Source organism: Bombina bombina, chromosome 6, assembly GCF_027579735.1.
Source record: "Bombina bombina isolate aBomBom1 chromosome 6, aBomBom1.pri, whole genome shotgun sequence".
Classification (NCBI taxonomy): domain Eukaryota; kingdom Metazoa; phylum Chordata; class Amphibia; order Anura; family Bombinatoridae; genus Bombina; species Bombina bombina.
Window position 1 is genome coordinate 257,869,136 of NC_069504.1, and position 16,336 is coordinate 257,885,471.

Below are 16,336 nucleotides of genomic sequence, written 5' to 3' on the forward strand. Positions count from 1 at the left end.
GAAACCCAGAAAGGTTACCCTTGTTTGAGGAATCAAAGAACTTTTTGGTAAATTGATCCTCCAACCATGATCTTGAAGAAACAACACAAGTCGATTCGTATGAGACTCTGCTAAATGTAAAGACTGAGCAAGTACCAAGATATCGTCCAAATAAGGAAATACCACAATACCCTGTTCTCTGATTACAGACAGAAGGGCACCGAGAATCTTTGTGAAAATTCTTGGAGCTGTAGCAAGGCCAAACGGTAGAGCCACAAATTGGAAATGCTTGTCTAGAAAAGAGAATCTCAGGAACTGATAATGATCTGGATGAATCGGAATATGCAGATATGCATCCTGTAAATCTATTGTGGACATATAATTCCCTTGCTGAACAAAAGGCAATATAGTCCTTACAGTTACCATCTTGAACGTTGGTATCCTTACATAACGATTCAATAATTTTAGATCCAGAACTGGTCTGAAGGAATTCTCCTTCTTTGGTACAATGAAGAGATTTGAATAAAACCCCATCCCCTGTTCCGGAACTGGAACTGGCATAATTACTCCAGCCAACTCTAGATCTGAAACACAATTCAGAAATGCTTGAGCTTTCACTGGATTTACTGGGACATGGGAAAGAAAAAATCTCTTTGCAGGAGGTCTCATCTTGAAACCAATTCTGTACCCTTCTGAAACAATGTTCTGAATCCAAAGATTGTGAACAGAATTGATCCAAATTTCTTTGAAAAAACGTAACCTGCCCCCTACCAGCTGAACTGGAATGAGGGCCGTACCTTCATGTGAACTTAGAAGCAGGCTTTGCCTTTCTAGCAGGCTTGGATTTATTCCAGACTGGAGATGGTTTCCAAACTGAAACTGCTCCTGAGGACGAAGGATCAGGCTTTTGTTCTTTGTTGAAACGAAAGGAACGAAAACGATTGTTAGCCCTGTTTTTACCTTTAGACTTTTTATCCTGTGGTAAAAAAGTTCCTTTCCCACCAGTAACAGTTGAAATAATAGAATCCAACTGAGAACCAAATAATTTGTTTCCCTGGAAAGAAATGGAAAGTAGAGTTGATTTAGAAGCCATATCAGCATTCCAGGTCTTAAGCCATAAAGCTCTTCTGGCTAAGATAGCCAGAGACATAAACCTAACATCAACTCTAATAATATCAAAAATGGCATCACAGATGAAATTATTAGCATGCTGGAAAAGAATAATAATATCATGAGAATCACGATTTGTTACTTGTTGCGCTAGAGTTTCCAACCAAAAAGTTGAAGCTGCAGCAACATCAGCCAATGATATAGCAGGTCTAAGAAGATTACCTGAACATAGATAAGCTTTTCTTAGAAAAGATTCAATTTTTCTATCTAAAGGATCCTTAAACGAGGTACCATCTGACGTAGGAATGGTAGTACGTTTAGCAAGGGTAGAAATAGCCCCATCAACTTTAGGGATTTTGTCCCAAAATTCTAACCTGTCAGGCGGAACAGGATATAATTGCTTAAAACGTTTAGAAGGAGTAAATGAATTACCCAATTTATCCCATTCCTTAGAAATTACTGCAGAAATAGCATTAGGAACAGGAAAGACTTCTGGAATAACCGCAGGAGCTTAAAAAACCTTATCCAAACGTATAGAATTAGTATCAAGAGGACTAGAATCCTCTATTTCTAAAGCAATTAGTACTTCTTTAAGTAAAGAGCGAATAAATTCCATCTTAAATAAATATGAAGATTTATCAGCATCAATCTCTGAGATAGAATCCTCTGAACCAGAAGAGTCCAAAGAATCAGAATGATGGTGTTCATTTAAAAATTCATCTGTAGAGAGAGAAGATTTAAAAGACTTTTTACGTTTACTAGAAGGAGAAATAACAGACAAAGCCTTCTTTATGGATTCAGAAACAAAATCTCTTATGTTATCAGGAACATTCTGCACCTTAGATGTTGAGGGAACTGCAACAGGCAATGGTACATCACTAAAGGAAATATTATCTGCTTTAACAAGTTTGTCATGACAATTATTACAAACAACAGCTGGAGGAATAGCTACCAAAAGTTTACAGCAGATACACTTAGCTTTGGTAGATCCAGCAGGCAGTGGTTTTCCTGTAGTATCTTCTGGCTCAGATGCAACGTGAGACATCTTGCAATATGTAAGAGAAAAAACAACATATAAAGCAAAATAGATCAAATTCCTTATAAGACAGTTTCAGGAATGGGAAAAAAATGCCAAACATCAAGCTTCTAGCAACCAGAAGCAAATGAAAAATGAGACTGAAATAATGTGGAGACAAAAGCGACGCCCATATTTTTTGGCGCCAAATAAGACGCCCACATTATTTGGCGCCTAAATGCTTTTGGTGCCAAAAATGACGCCACATCCGGAGCGCCGACATTTTTGGCGCAAAATAACGTCAAAAATGACGCAACTTCTGGCGACACGTATGACGCCGGAAACGGAAAAGAATTTTTGCGCCAAAAAAGTCCGCGCCAAGAATGACGCAATAAAATGAAGCATTTTCAGCCCCCGCGAGCCTAACAGCCCACAGGGAAAAAAGTCAAATTTTTGAGGTAAGAAAAAATATGATAATTTAAAGCATAATCCCAAATATGAAACTGACTGTCTGGAAATAAGGAAAGTTGAACATTCTGAGTCAAGGCAAATAAATGTTTGAATACATATATTTAGAACTTTATAAATAAAGTGCCCAACCATAGCTTAGAGTGTCACAGAAAATAAGACTTACTTACCCCAGGACACTCATCTACATGTTTGTAGAAAGCCAAACCAGTACTGAAACGAGAATCAGTAGAGGAAATGGTAAATATAAGAGTATATCGTCGATCTGAAAAGGGAGGTAAGAGATGAATCTCTACGACCGATAACAGAGAACCTTATGAAATAGATCCCGTAGAAGGAGATCACTGCATTCAATAGGCAATACTCTCTTCACATCCCTCTGACATTCACTGCACGCTGAGAGGAAAACCGGGCTCCAACTTGCTGCGGAGCGCATATCAACGTAGAATCTAGCACAAACTTACTTCACCACCTCCCTTGGAGGCAAAGTTTGTAAAACTGATTTGTGGGTGTGGTGAGGGGTGTATTTATAGGCATTTTAAGGTTTGGGAAACTTTGCCCCTCCTGGTAGGAATGTATATCCCATACGTCACTAGCTCATGGACTCTTGTTAATTACATGAAAGAAATTATTTCTCCAACCATGCTCTTGAAGAAATAACAATAGTCTGTTGGCATGAGATACAGCAAAATGTAAAGATGGAGCCTGTACCAAGATATTGTCCAGGTAAGGAACCATTGAAATATCCTGAGCTCTTATTGTAGATAAGAGCATTCCTAGAACTTTTGTAAAATTCTGGGAGCAGTAACCAAACTAAGAGCTTGTCCAGGAATGCAAAGTTTAAAACTCATAATGATCCCTGTAGATAGGGCAATATGAAGATAAGCATCCTCAAATCTATTGTAGGACATAAAAACTGTCCTTGCTGAACAAGAGGCAGAATAGTCAGAATTGGCTCCATCTTGAAAGAAGGAACCCCAAGAAACTTGCTTAAACTTTTTAAATCAAGAACTTTATTTAAAGTTCCCTCCATCTTGGGAACAAAGAAGAACTTGGAATAAGATCTCTGGCCCTCTTCCAACTTTAGAACTTGGACTAGTATCCCATATATTACAGATCTAATATTGACTGAAATAAAGCTCTTGCCTTAACAGGATTCAACGGAACATGAGACAGAAGAAACCTACCCATTAAAGACGCAGAACTGAAACCTATTCTGTATCCCTGGGAAACTATATTTAGTACAAATGGATGTTAAACAGACTGAAAATAAGCACCTTGGAAAAAAAGGCATAATCTGCCCTTACTAAAACAAACCAATTGAGGGGGCGTCCAAGTGGTAATATTGAAATAAATATTTAAACAGATAACAGATCTTATCTCAATGAGGAATACAAAGAATAAATCTGTTACCAAACGGTTATGCAATAATAGTCCCAAAAGAATCCGTGCTCTGCACTAGTCAAAGGGCGTCGATGGATATCAAGGTATATGTGGCTGTTCTCCTCTTCACAGACGAATCTGAACCAAACTATGAAGTGAAACATAAAACAGAGGGGCGCCTCATGTGCAGATCAACCAAAAGTGATCATGAAATGATGCAACCAAAATCCAAAAATGGGTACTCACATATAATAGCACACCAATGTGCTGGTAGTGATGTGCTGATATCTCAGGGTGTATCAGCTCACCCTCTCTCCAGGTGATGCTCAGCCAGTTGAATCACAAGAAAGATCTAAGGATATGAAGCTCAACTCCATGTAGCATTCAAATTGGAAAAACAAAGATGCTAGAACTGTGCTTAAATTTAAAAAAATGGTTAATTTAAAAACAACACATTAAAAACCAAAGCATTGAGTTAAAATAGGGGTGTCCAAGTTTTACCCCCTATCGCATCAGGCACTGTGGGGCTTGGTTAGGAGTCTGAAAATCAGCACAACGTTCTTAAAAAATAAGCAAAACTATAAATTTTTATAAAAATGCTACCAGATGCGCTATATAAAGGGATCATCTACAAAACATCTATGCAAAGAAAATGTCAATTTGACAGGTTTTTAACTCTAGAACCATAGGCTCTTAAACTCCCAAGGTACATAAAACTTATCTTAAAGGACCAGTCAACACAGTAGATTTGCATAATCAACAAATGCAAGATAACAAGACAATAGCAATAGCACTTAGTCTGAACTTCAAAATAGTAGTAGATTTTTTTTTCTGATAATTTTAAAAGTTATGTCTTTTTCCACTCCCCCAGTACCATGTGACAGCCATCAGCCAATCACAAATGCATACACGTACCATGTGACAGCCATCAGCCATTCACAAATGCATACACACTTATTCTTGCACATGCTCAGTAGGAGCTGGTGATTCAAAAAGTTTAAATATAAAAACAGAATTTATGTTTACCTGATAAATTACTTTCTCCAACGGTGTGTCCGGTCCACGGCGTCATCCTTACTTGTGGGATATTCTCTTCCCCAACAGGAAATGGCAAAGAGCCCAGCAAAGCTGGTCACATGATCCCTCCTAGGCTCCGCCTACCCCAGTCATTCGACCGACGTTAAGGAGGAATATTTGCATAGGAGAAACCATATGTTACCGTGGTGACTGTAGTTAAAGAAAATAAATTATCAGACCTGATTAAAAAAACCAGGGCGGGCCGTGGACCGGACACACCGTTGGAGAAAGTAATTTATCAGGTAAACATAAATTCTGTTTTCTCCAACATAGGTGTGTCCGGTCCACGGCGTCATCCTTACTTGTGGGAACCAATACCAAAGCTTTAGGACACGGATGAAGGGAGGGAGCAAATCAGGTCACCTAAATGGAAGGCACCACGGCTTGCAAAACCTTTCTCCCAAAAATAGCCTCAGAAGAAGCAAAAGTATCAAATTTGTAAAATTTAGAAAAAGTGTGCAGTGAAGACCAAGTCGCTGCCTTACATATCTGATCAACAGAAGCCTCGTTCTTGAAGGCCCATGTGGAAGCCACAGCCCTAGTGGAGTGAGCTGTGATTCTTTCAGGAGGCTGCCGTCCGGCAGTCTCATAAGCCAATCGGATAATGCTTTTAATCCAGAAGGAGAGAGAGGTAGAAGTTGCTTTTTGACCTCTCCGTTTACCAGAATAAACAACAAACAAAGACAAAGTTTGTCTGAAATCCTTAGTAGCTGCTAAGTAAAATTTGAGAGCACGAACTACATCCAAGTTGTGCAACAAACGTTCCTTCTTTGAAACTGGATTAGGACACAAAGAAGGCACAACTATCTCCTGGTTAATGTTTTTGTTAGAAACAACTTTTGGAAGAAAACCAGGTTTAGTACGCAAAACCACCTTATCTGCATGGAACACCAGATAAGGAGAAGAACACTGCAGAGCAGATAATTCTGAAACTCTTCTAGCAGAAGAAATTGCAACCAAAAACAAAACTTTCCAAGATAATAACTTAATATCAACGGAATGTAAGGGTTCAAACGGAACCCCCTGAAGAACTGAAAGAACTAGGTTGAGACTCCAAGGAGGAGTCAAAATTTTGTAAACAGGCTTGATTCTAACCAGAGCCTGAACAAAGGCTAGAACATCTGGCACAGCTGCCAGCTTTTTGTGAAGTAACACAGACAAGGCAGAAATCTGACCCATCAAGGAACTTGCAGATAATCCTTTTTCCAATCCTTCTCGAAGGAAGGATAGACTCTTAGGAATCTTAACCTTGTCCCAAGGGAATCCTGCAGATTCACACCAACAGATATACCAAATTATGTGGTAATTTTTCTGGTTACAGGCTTTCAGGCCTGAACAAGAGTATTAATAACAGAATCTGAGAACCCTCGCTTTGATAAGATCAAGCGTTCAATCTCCAAGCAGTCAGCTGGAGTGGGTCGAACGGACCTAGAACAAGAAGGTCTCTCAAAGGTAGCTTCCATGGTGGAGCCGATGACATATTCACCAGATCTGCATACCAAGTCCTGCGTGGCCACGCAGGAGCTATCAAAATCACCGACGCCCTCTCCTGATTGATCCTGGCTACCAGCCTGGGGATGAGAGGAAACGGCGGGAACACATAAGCTAGTTTGAAGGTCCAAGGTGCTACTAGTGCATCCACTAGAGCCGCCTTGGGATCCCTGGATCTGTACCCGTAGTAAGGAACTCTGAAGTTCTGACGAGAGGCCATCAGATCCATGTCTGGAATGCCCCACGGTTGAGTGACTTGGGCAAAGATTTCCGGATGGAGTTCCCACTCCCCCGGATGCAATGTCTGACGACTCAGAAAATCCGCTTCCCAATTTTCCACTCCTGGGATGTGGATAGCAGACAGGTGGCAGGAGTGAGACTCCGCCCATAGAATGATTTTGGTCACTTCTTCCATCGCTAGGGAACTCCTTGTTCCCCCCTGATGGTTGATGTATGAACTTGGCCCTCGCTAGCTGAGGCCAAGCTTTGAGAGCATTGAATATCGCTCTCAGTTCCAGAATATTTATCGGTAGAAGAGATTCTACCCGAGACCAAAGACCCTGAGCTATCAGGGATCCCCAGACCGCGCCCCAGCCCATCAGACTGGCGTCGGTCGTGACAATGACCCACTCTGGTCTGCGGAAGGTCATCCCTTGTGACAGGTTGTCCAGGGACAGCCACCAACGGAATGAGTCTCTGGTCCTCTGATTTACTTGTATCTTCGGAGACAAGTCTGAATAGTCCCCATTCCACTGACTGAGCATGAACAGTTGTAATGGTCTTAGATGAATGCGCACAAAAGGAACTATGTCCATTGCCGCTACCATCAAACCTATCACTTCCATGCACTGCGCTATGGAAGGAAGAGGAACGGAATGAAGTATCCGACAAGAGTCTAGAAGTTTTGTTTTTCTGGCTTCTGTCAGAAAAATCCTCATTTCTAAGGAGTCTATTATAGTTCCCAAGAAGGGAACCCTCGTTGACGGAGATAGAGAACTCTTTTCCACGTTCACTTTCCATCCGTGAGATCTGAGAAAGGCCAGGACAATGTCCGTGTGAGCCTTTACTTGAGGAAGGGACGACGCTCGAATCAGAATGTCGTCCAAGTAAGGTACTACAGTAATGCCCCTTGGTCTTAGCACCGCCAGAAGGGACCCTAGTACCTATGAGAAAATCCTAGGAGCAGTGGCTAATCCGAAAGAAAATGCCACGAACTGGAAATGCTTGTCCAGGAATGCAAACCTTAGGAACCGATGATGTTCCTTGTGGATAGGAATATGTAGATACGCATCCTTGAAATCCACCTTGGTCATGAATTGACCTTCCTGGATGGAAGGAAGAAGTGTTCGAATGGTTTCCATCTAGAACGATGGAACCTTGAGAAACTTGTTCAAGATCTTGAGATCTAAGATTGGTCTGAACGTTCCCTCTTTTTTGGGAACTATGAACAGATTGGAGTAGAACCCCATCCCTTGTTCTCCTAATGGAACAGGATGAATCACTCCCATTTTTAGCAGGTCTTCTACCCAATGTAAGAATGCCTGTCTTCTTATGTGGTCTGAAGACAACTGAGACCTGTGGAACCTCCCCCTTGGAGGAAGCCCCTTGAACTCCAGAGAATAACCTTGGGAGACTATTTCTAGCGCCCAAGGATCCAGAACATCTCTTGCCCAAGCCTGAGCGAAGAGAGAGAGTCTGCCCCCCACCAGATCCGGTCCCGGATCGGGGGCCCGCATTTCATGCTGTCTTGGTAGCAGTGGCAGGTTTCCTGGCCTGCTTTCCTTTGTTCCAGCCTTGCATAGGTCTCCAGGCTGGATTGGCTTGAGAAGTATTACCTTCCTGCTTAGAGGACGTAGCCCTTGGGGCTGATCCGTTTCTGCGAAAGGGACGAAACTTAGGTTTATTTTTGGTCTTGAAAAGACCTATCCTGAGGAAGGGCGTGGCCCTTGCCCCCAGTGATATCAGAGATAATCTCTTTCAAGTCAGGGCCAAAGAGTGTTTTCCCCTTGAAAGGAATGTCAAGCAATTTGTTCTTGGAAGACGCATCCGCTGCCCAAGATTTTAACCAAAGCGCTCTGCGCCACAATAGCAAACCCAGAATTTTTTCGCCGCTAACCTAGCCAATTGCAAGGTGGCGTCTAGGGTGAAAGAATTAGCCAATTTAAGAGCACGAATTCTGTCCATAATCTCCTCATAAGAAGAAGAATTACTAATAATCGCCTTTCCTAGCTCATCAAACTAGAAACACACGGCTGCAGTGACAGGGACAATGCATGCAATTGGTTGTAGAAGGGAACCTTGCTGAACAAACATCTTTAGCAGACCTTCTAATTTTTTATCCATAGGATCTTGGAAAGCACAACTATCTTCTATGGGTATAGTGGCGCGCTTGTGTAGAGTAGAAACCGCCCCCTCGACCTTGGGGACTGTCTGCCATCAGTCCTTTCTGGGGTCGACTATAGGAAAACAATTTTATAAATATGGGGGGAGGTACTAAAGGTATACCGGGCCTGTCCCATTCTTTACTAACAATGTACGCCACCCGCTTGGATATAGGAAAAGCTTCGGGGGGCCCCGGGGCCTCTAAGAACTTTTCCATTTTACATAGTGGTTCTGGAATGACCAGATAATCACAATCATCCAAATTGGATAACACCTCCTTAAGCAGAGCGCGGAGATGTTCCAACTTAAATTTAAAAGTAATCACATCAGGTTCAGCTTGTTGAGAAATGTTTCCTGAATCTGAAATTTCTCCCTCAGACAAAACCTCCCTGGCCCCCTCAGACTGGTGTAGGGGCCCTTCAGAAACCATATCATCAGCGTTCTCATGCTCTACAGAATTTTCTAAAACAGAGCAGTCGCGCTTTCGCTGATAAGTGGGCATATTGGCTAAAATGTTTTTGATAGAATTATCCATTACAGCCGTTAAATGTTGCATAGTAAGGAGTATTGGCGCACTAGATGTACTAGGGGCCTCCTGTATGGGCAAGACTGGTGTAGACGAAGGAGGGGATGATGCAGTACCATGCTTACTCCCCTCACTTGAGGAATCATCTTGGGCATCATTTTTACTAAATTTTTTTTTTTTTTTTTTTTTTTTTTTTTTATGACATAAAATACATATAGTTAAATGAGAAGGAACCTTGGTTTCCCCACAGTCAGAACACAATCTATCTGGTAGTTCAGACATGTTAAACAGGCATAAACTTGATAACAAAGCACAAAAAACGTTTTAAAATAAAACCGTTACTGTCACTTTAAATTTTAAACTAAACACACTTTATTACTGCAATTGCGAAAAAGTATGAAGGAATTGTTCAAAATTCACCAAAATTTCACCACAGTGTCTTAAAGCCTTAAAAGTATTGCACACCAAATTTGGAAGCTTTAACCCTTAAAATAACGGAACCGGAGCCGTTTTTATATTTAACCCCTTTACAGTCCCTGGAATCTGCTTTGCTGAGACCCAACCAAGCCCAAAGGGGAATACGATACCAAATGATGCCTTCAGAAAGACTTTTCTATGTATCAGAGCTCCACACACATGCAGCTGCATGCCATGCTGTCCTCAAAAACAAGTGCGCCATACCGGCGCGAAAATGAGGCTCTGACTATGATTAGGGAAAGCCCCTAAAGAATAAGGTGTCTAAAACAGTGCCTGCCGATATAATCATATCAAAATACCCAGAATAAATGATTCCTCAAGGCTAAATATGTGTTAATAATGAATCGATTTTGCCCAGAAAAAGTCTACAGTCTTAATAAGCCCTTGTGAAGCCCTTATTTACTATCTTAATAAACATGGCTTACCGGATCCCATAGGGAAAATGACAGCTTCCAGCATTACATCGTCTTGTTAGAATGTGTCATACCTCAAGCAGTAAGAGACTGCACACTGTTCCCCCAACTGAAGTTAATTGCTCTCAACAGTCCTGTGTGGAACAGCCATGGATTTTAGTTACGGTGCTAAAATCATTTTCCTCATACAAACAGAAATCTTCATCTCTTTTCTGTTTCTGAGTAAATAGTACATACCAGCACTATTTTAAAATAACAAACTCTTGATTGAATAATAAAAACTACAGTTAAACACTAAAAAACTCTAAGCCATCTCCGTGGAGATGTTGCCTGTACAACGGCAAAGAGAATGACTGGGGTAGGCGGAGCCTAGGAGGGATCATGTGACCAGCTTTGCTGGGCTCTTTGCCATTTCCTGTTGGGGAAGAGAATATCCCACAAGTAAGGATGACGCCGTGGACCGGACACACCTATGTTGGAGAAAATACTGTGCACATTTAGTTAATGGAAGTAAATTGGAAAGCTGTTGTAAATTGGAAATTGCATGCTCTATCTGAATAATGAAAGTTTAATTTTGATTGAGTGTCCCTTTAAGAGAGAACACAGAGGTACAAGATTAAACAGAAGGGAGGACGAATCTGTATCTTGTCAAGAGACCGACTCCTAATCATCTGAAAATACCCTCTGGGGATAAATCAGAAGAACCATAATTTGAAACATGCAGCTTAACAGACTTAGATCTATTTAAATCAGATAAGCTAGAGAAGGGGTTATCAGAAACCAACAGTTTACATTTACTTGGAGGAGGCATAGCCGCCAACATTTCAGGCACAGTAGAGTGTACAAAATCCTAAAATCCTAGAGAAAAAACTGAAGAAATCACCTGTACAGAACAAATAGAGGGAGAACAGAAACCCTTAGAAGCAAGAACAGCATTATCTGATTAGAATGCAATAAATAAACTATACAAAAATTCCAGAACTGAGCAGGGGTATTATGTCAATCAGCTTTCAAAAAATAAGCTTAACGACCAGGGCCTGCACGGCAATGGTCGTTTAGCCTTTAAGGATCAGCAATGTACCCTGTACGGTGCTGCTGTCCTGGGCCTCTTTCTGCCACAATCTCGCTAACATTGGCAGAAATAGTAGTGTAGAGAGACTGATGCAGACACACCTCTCTGAATCTTGAAGAGGTGGTGCCAATCGTTGGTGGTGTGGGAGGGTCAGGAGGGAGGCGGGTGGTTCATAGCTGTAGGGGGGACGGGAACAGGCAGCACTGAAAAAAGAAAGAGGGGGGCCCTAGAAAAGGATTGCTTGGAGGGGAAAGGTAGGGAGGCATCCTACACTACAAAAATTTTATTTTTAATTAAAGATACCTTTACCTAAGATGGCGAACACTAGTTGGAGGGGGGGGGTTATTAGAGAGCTGCTAGGGAGGGATCAGGGAGGTGGGAGGGTAAGGGGTAAACCTATACTGCAGAAAATAAAATAAAAAAGAAAGCACTAAAACTTCACATTGGCATATCGTCTGCCAGTTATTAAGATGGTGGAGACCAATGGGAGTGAGGGAGGGAAGAGAGTTGTTTAGGAGAGGTCAGGTAGGAATCAGGGTGTGGGAGGTATCAGGAAAGAGGGTAATCGCTACACTAGAGAATCTTAAAACTGACAAACTACCTGACTAACCCCTTAATTGCCGAGAATTTCAAAAGTGTGATGTGCAGCAGAAATTAGCGGCCTTCTTATTACCATGCACCTCTGCTATTTCTGAACAAAGTGGATCCCAGAGAAATAATTTCAGTGAGAAAGTTTGTGAAAACGTTTTTTTTTTTCTTTTTTAATATGATAGCAAATTGCAGTAAAGTGGTGGCATGAAATATACCAAAAGGCCAACATGCATAGCACTAATGAGACAAATGCACAAATGACCAAGATGCGCTAACGAAATAGCCTACCCACACACAAAACCGAAGCCAGCAAAAAAGTGTATCTATACAACGTGCATATCATAAGCCACCACTACTAACACACCTGAGCAAACGTAAGACTGCCAATGTGCACTAATGTAACTAAATATGTGAGGTGCGCATATACAAAGCAGACGCGCACTAAAATTAAGTGCAAAAAAATATATACAAACTAAATATGGCCACATGTGAAATGCACTCTAAAAACCTAAACTAGTCCAAAATAACTGACACACGCTAAGAGCCAAAAAAAAAAAGTTGAAAGAATAATGTGTATATAATAATAAAAATATAGGTTCCTGCAGAAGATAAATGCCATAATAGTCACCTGGCTATGATGTACAATACTAAGTGTACCTACTATTACAATATAGGCCTATGCGAGTGCCAACATAAATAAATTACATACTTTCCTAATAAGGACTGACTCTTGGTGAGGAGTAGAATTCCCAATAATGGTTCGTGAACTCTCACCACCATTATGAAAGAAATTAATATATTGACACCTTCATTCAAAACCAGCACATTCTTAAAACCTAACTTTTACTATGTATAGTCATTGTTTAAAGTTTCTCTTTTCTTGCATCTTAGAGTAACCAATTTTTTTTAAGTATCTGAATGTCCAAGACTTTTCAATTAGCAAAATAAAAAAATAATAACTTACATCTTTCTCCGGCCGATGTGGAAACATCGAAGACTGGCTATAATACATATTCTCATCGTGGTAATCGCTTTCGACCCCCTCTACAAACTTCTTTCTTGAAGCACCAAACATGCTTTATGTCACCTGAAAAATAAGTAGAAGTAACGTTAGGACAAAAACTACAGAAAAACTAACCCAAATTCTCAATTAACCCAAATTCTCAGTTTTTCTGGCAAGCCATTTACAATAAAATGTCAGTTTAATCAAGTAATGTGGTGTATCAGGAAACCTAATTATAATAATGTGACATCTGGAAGCAGTCAGGAAGTATTAGGAGAACCCTTTGAAATTGTTAACACACATTATTTAAAGTACAAAAAAACTTTAGTTACAAGAAGGGTGAAAAAGAAATCTGAAACAAGAAAAGTACAAGTAGTCAAGGGAAGAAGGCACTACTCGGTTAGATGAAGAAGATAAAACATCCGTTAATTATAACACTTATAAAAGCATAGCGTGATCCCAAACAGAGGGCAGGCATGAATACCAGGCCAGTCTTAGGCGTTTCACGCCCCCTAGTGGTGCTTATTCATAGACTATATACTACTGGTCCAAGGGGGCATGCTATATATGTCCAAAATAAATACACATAAATGTAAGTATGTCTTAAAGGGACAGACTACTTTTTTTTTATTGTTTAAAAAGATAGATTACGACTTAACCACCCATTCCCTAGCTTTCCACAACTAACATTGTTAAATTAATATACTTTATAACCTCTAAATCTCTGACCCTGCAGGTTGCCTTTTATCTCAATGCATTTTATTAACATTTTACAGTCATACAGTGCTAGTTTATGTGTGCCAGGCTTAGATACAAAGTAATCACAGAGGTAAAAAGTAAATTAATAGAACTGTTAGTTATGCAAAACTGGGGAATGGGTAATAAAGTGGTTATCTTTTTAAACAATAACAATTTTCGAGTAGACCCTTTAACTTCAGGAAAGCAAAAAGGAGGAGGGAGCAGTACTGTAAGCAACATCCCTTAGGGATACTATAGAGCACAAAACAAATAATGAATGAAACAGGGTCATAAGTTATAGAAGACTTTAAAATCCAAATAGTGCAGGGCCCTCCATTCATTCTGTCTGCTAATTACTGTCTTATATTTAAATTATTGAACAGCTCTCCCCTGTAGCAATATAATTATGTTGTTACCAAGTTAAAAAATAAATAAATATTTTAGATGAAAACTATTAAAAGGCTTATAAATCTACTCAAAATATACGTGATATCACAAAAAATTAGAAGCAATTTGTTTTCTTCTTTGTTTTATCATGAAGCGTGTCATGGATACCAGGCTGCCAAGGCTACCTCCTCCCATAATGTGGATTATTGTGTCCCCACCAGCTTCCTTTTTATTCTTACCCTGATTGCAAGTTGTCACAGAAAGAGCCGATTTCTACCCGCTTGGCCCCTTCATAACTTGCCGGGCTTATGGAACCACTCGTCGGCTAGGCTTGCTAGAGGTCCACGCTGAACATTAACCTAGGTCGCTCCAGAGGCCGTTTGCCCCAGAGCTTAGCTCTTTTGGGGATTTATTATGCCTTTGGTGGACAGGGGTTGGGGAGATTGCGGAGGGGGAGCTCACTCTGAAACCGGGGAGGGTTTTGGACAAACCCACCTTAGACACTTCCTGAATACCTTTGGCAGGCTGCTGCTCCAATCCCCAGTAACAGATCAAGTCGCTTTTTGGACTGTGGCATCTGGGGACCAGGAGCTCTCTAACGACACCCTGGAATGGCCGCCCCTCCCCCGGGATCACCCCAAAACTGCAACCTAGCTATTGTGGGGCCTCTAGGCAACTATGGCTCCTATGGAGGTGCCAGCCTGTCTCTAGGGGCAGAAAGCGCGGGATCAGATAAGGCTCTTATCAAGATGAGAATGTGTATATAAGCTGGGTGTTTTAAACAAAAGATCCAGGGAATGAAGAACATTTGATAATAGAAGTAAATTAGAAAGTTGTTTAAAATTGCATGCTCTATCTACTGTAAATCATGAAATAAACATTTTGGGGTTCATGTCCCTTTAAGATAATTAAGTAGTGAAGGTTTCTCTTAAAAGCAAGGTTTGACAAATCCCAGGAAATGAGAAGCCATTGCTCCTAAAACCCTAGTTAAGGTTCCTACATTTTTGGATTATTCTACCTACATCCCTGAAGAAAATTACTTCCTTACTAGAAGCTGTGTGGTTGACAGTGCAATTTCAAATACATTTGTCAAGCTCTTGTTCAAGATACTGTCACTTTCCCTTTAAAACAGGGAATGGTTATCAATACATTTAAAAAAAAATAAAAAAAAAATTATGCTTACCTGATAATTTAATTTCCATCGAGAGGTGAGAGTCCACGGCTTCATTCATTACTGTTGGGAATTAAGAATCTGGCCACCAGGAGGAGGCAAAGACACCCTAGCCAAAGGCTTAAATACCTCCCCCACTTTCCTTATCCCCCAGTCATTCTGCAGAGGGAACCAGGAAAAGTCCTCCACACCTTATATGGTAGATGCGACGAGTGACTGGCTTCCTTGCCTAAATAATATTATCAATCACACGTTCAGAAAAACCTCCCTTGGCTAAGACTAGGCATTCAATCTCCATGCAGTCAGCCTCAGAGAATCTAGATTGCGATGCTGAAAGGGGCCCTATTCCAGCAGATCCCTGCGACACGGTAACCTCCACGGCGGAGAGGATGACATCCCCACCAGGTCCGCAAACCACATCCTTCGCGGCCATGAAGGAGAAATCAGAATGGCTGAGGCCCGCTCCTGTTTGATGCGAGCCACTACTCGAGGCAAAAAAGGTAGTATGTAAGCTAGGCTGAATCCCCATGGAACTGCTAAGGCATCTATCAGATCTGCCTGGGGATCCCTGGACCTCGACCCATATCGAGGTAGCTTGCAATTGAGTCTGGACGCCATGAGATCTATCTCTGGCGTTCCCCATCTGTGACAAATCTCTGCAAACACCTTGGGGTGGAGAGACCATTCCCCCGGATGGAAGGATTGTCTGCTGAGAAAGTCTGCTTCCCAGTTGTCCACACCTGGAATGTGAATCGCTGAGAGCGAGCAGTCGTGGGACTGCGCCCACTACAGAATCTGAGACAGCTCCCTCATCGCGAGGAAGCTCCTCGTAACCCCCTGATTCTTGATGTAAGCCACCAAGGTAATGTTGTCGGTCTGAAATCTGATGAAACTGACTGACTCCAGAGAAGGCCATGCCTTCAGAGCATTGTGAATTGATCACAGTTCTAGGATGTTGATCGAAGGAGAGACTCCTCCCCGTACCAGTTTCCTTGTGCCACTCGGGCACCCCAAACAGCTCCCCATCCTGTCAGACTAGCGTCCGTGGTCACA

At 41.3% G+C, this 16,336-nt stretch overlaps 1 protein-coding gene across 2 annotated transcripts in view; it reads right to left on the reverse strand.

Moving 5' to 3' along the window:
* The window catches only part of CNOT2 (CCR4-NOT transcription complex subunit 2), a 644,096-nt gene that overhangs the window by 484,576 nt on the left and 143,184 nt on the right, over nucleotides 1–16,336 (reverse strand). For both annotated transcript variants that reach the window (XM_053716789.1, XM_053716790.1), the window contains exon 2: nucleotides 12,949–13,071. In XM_053716789.1, the coding sequence (XP_053572764.1) occupies nucleotides 12,949–13,059 (111 nt within the window). In that variant the 5' untranslated portion in view covers nucleotides 13,060–13,071. The remainder of the gene's footprint in view (nucleotides 1–12,948; nucleotides 13,072–16,336) is intronic.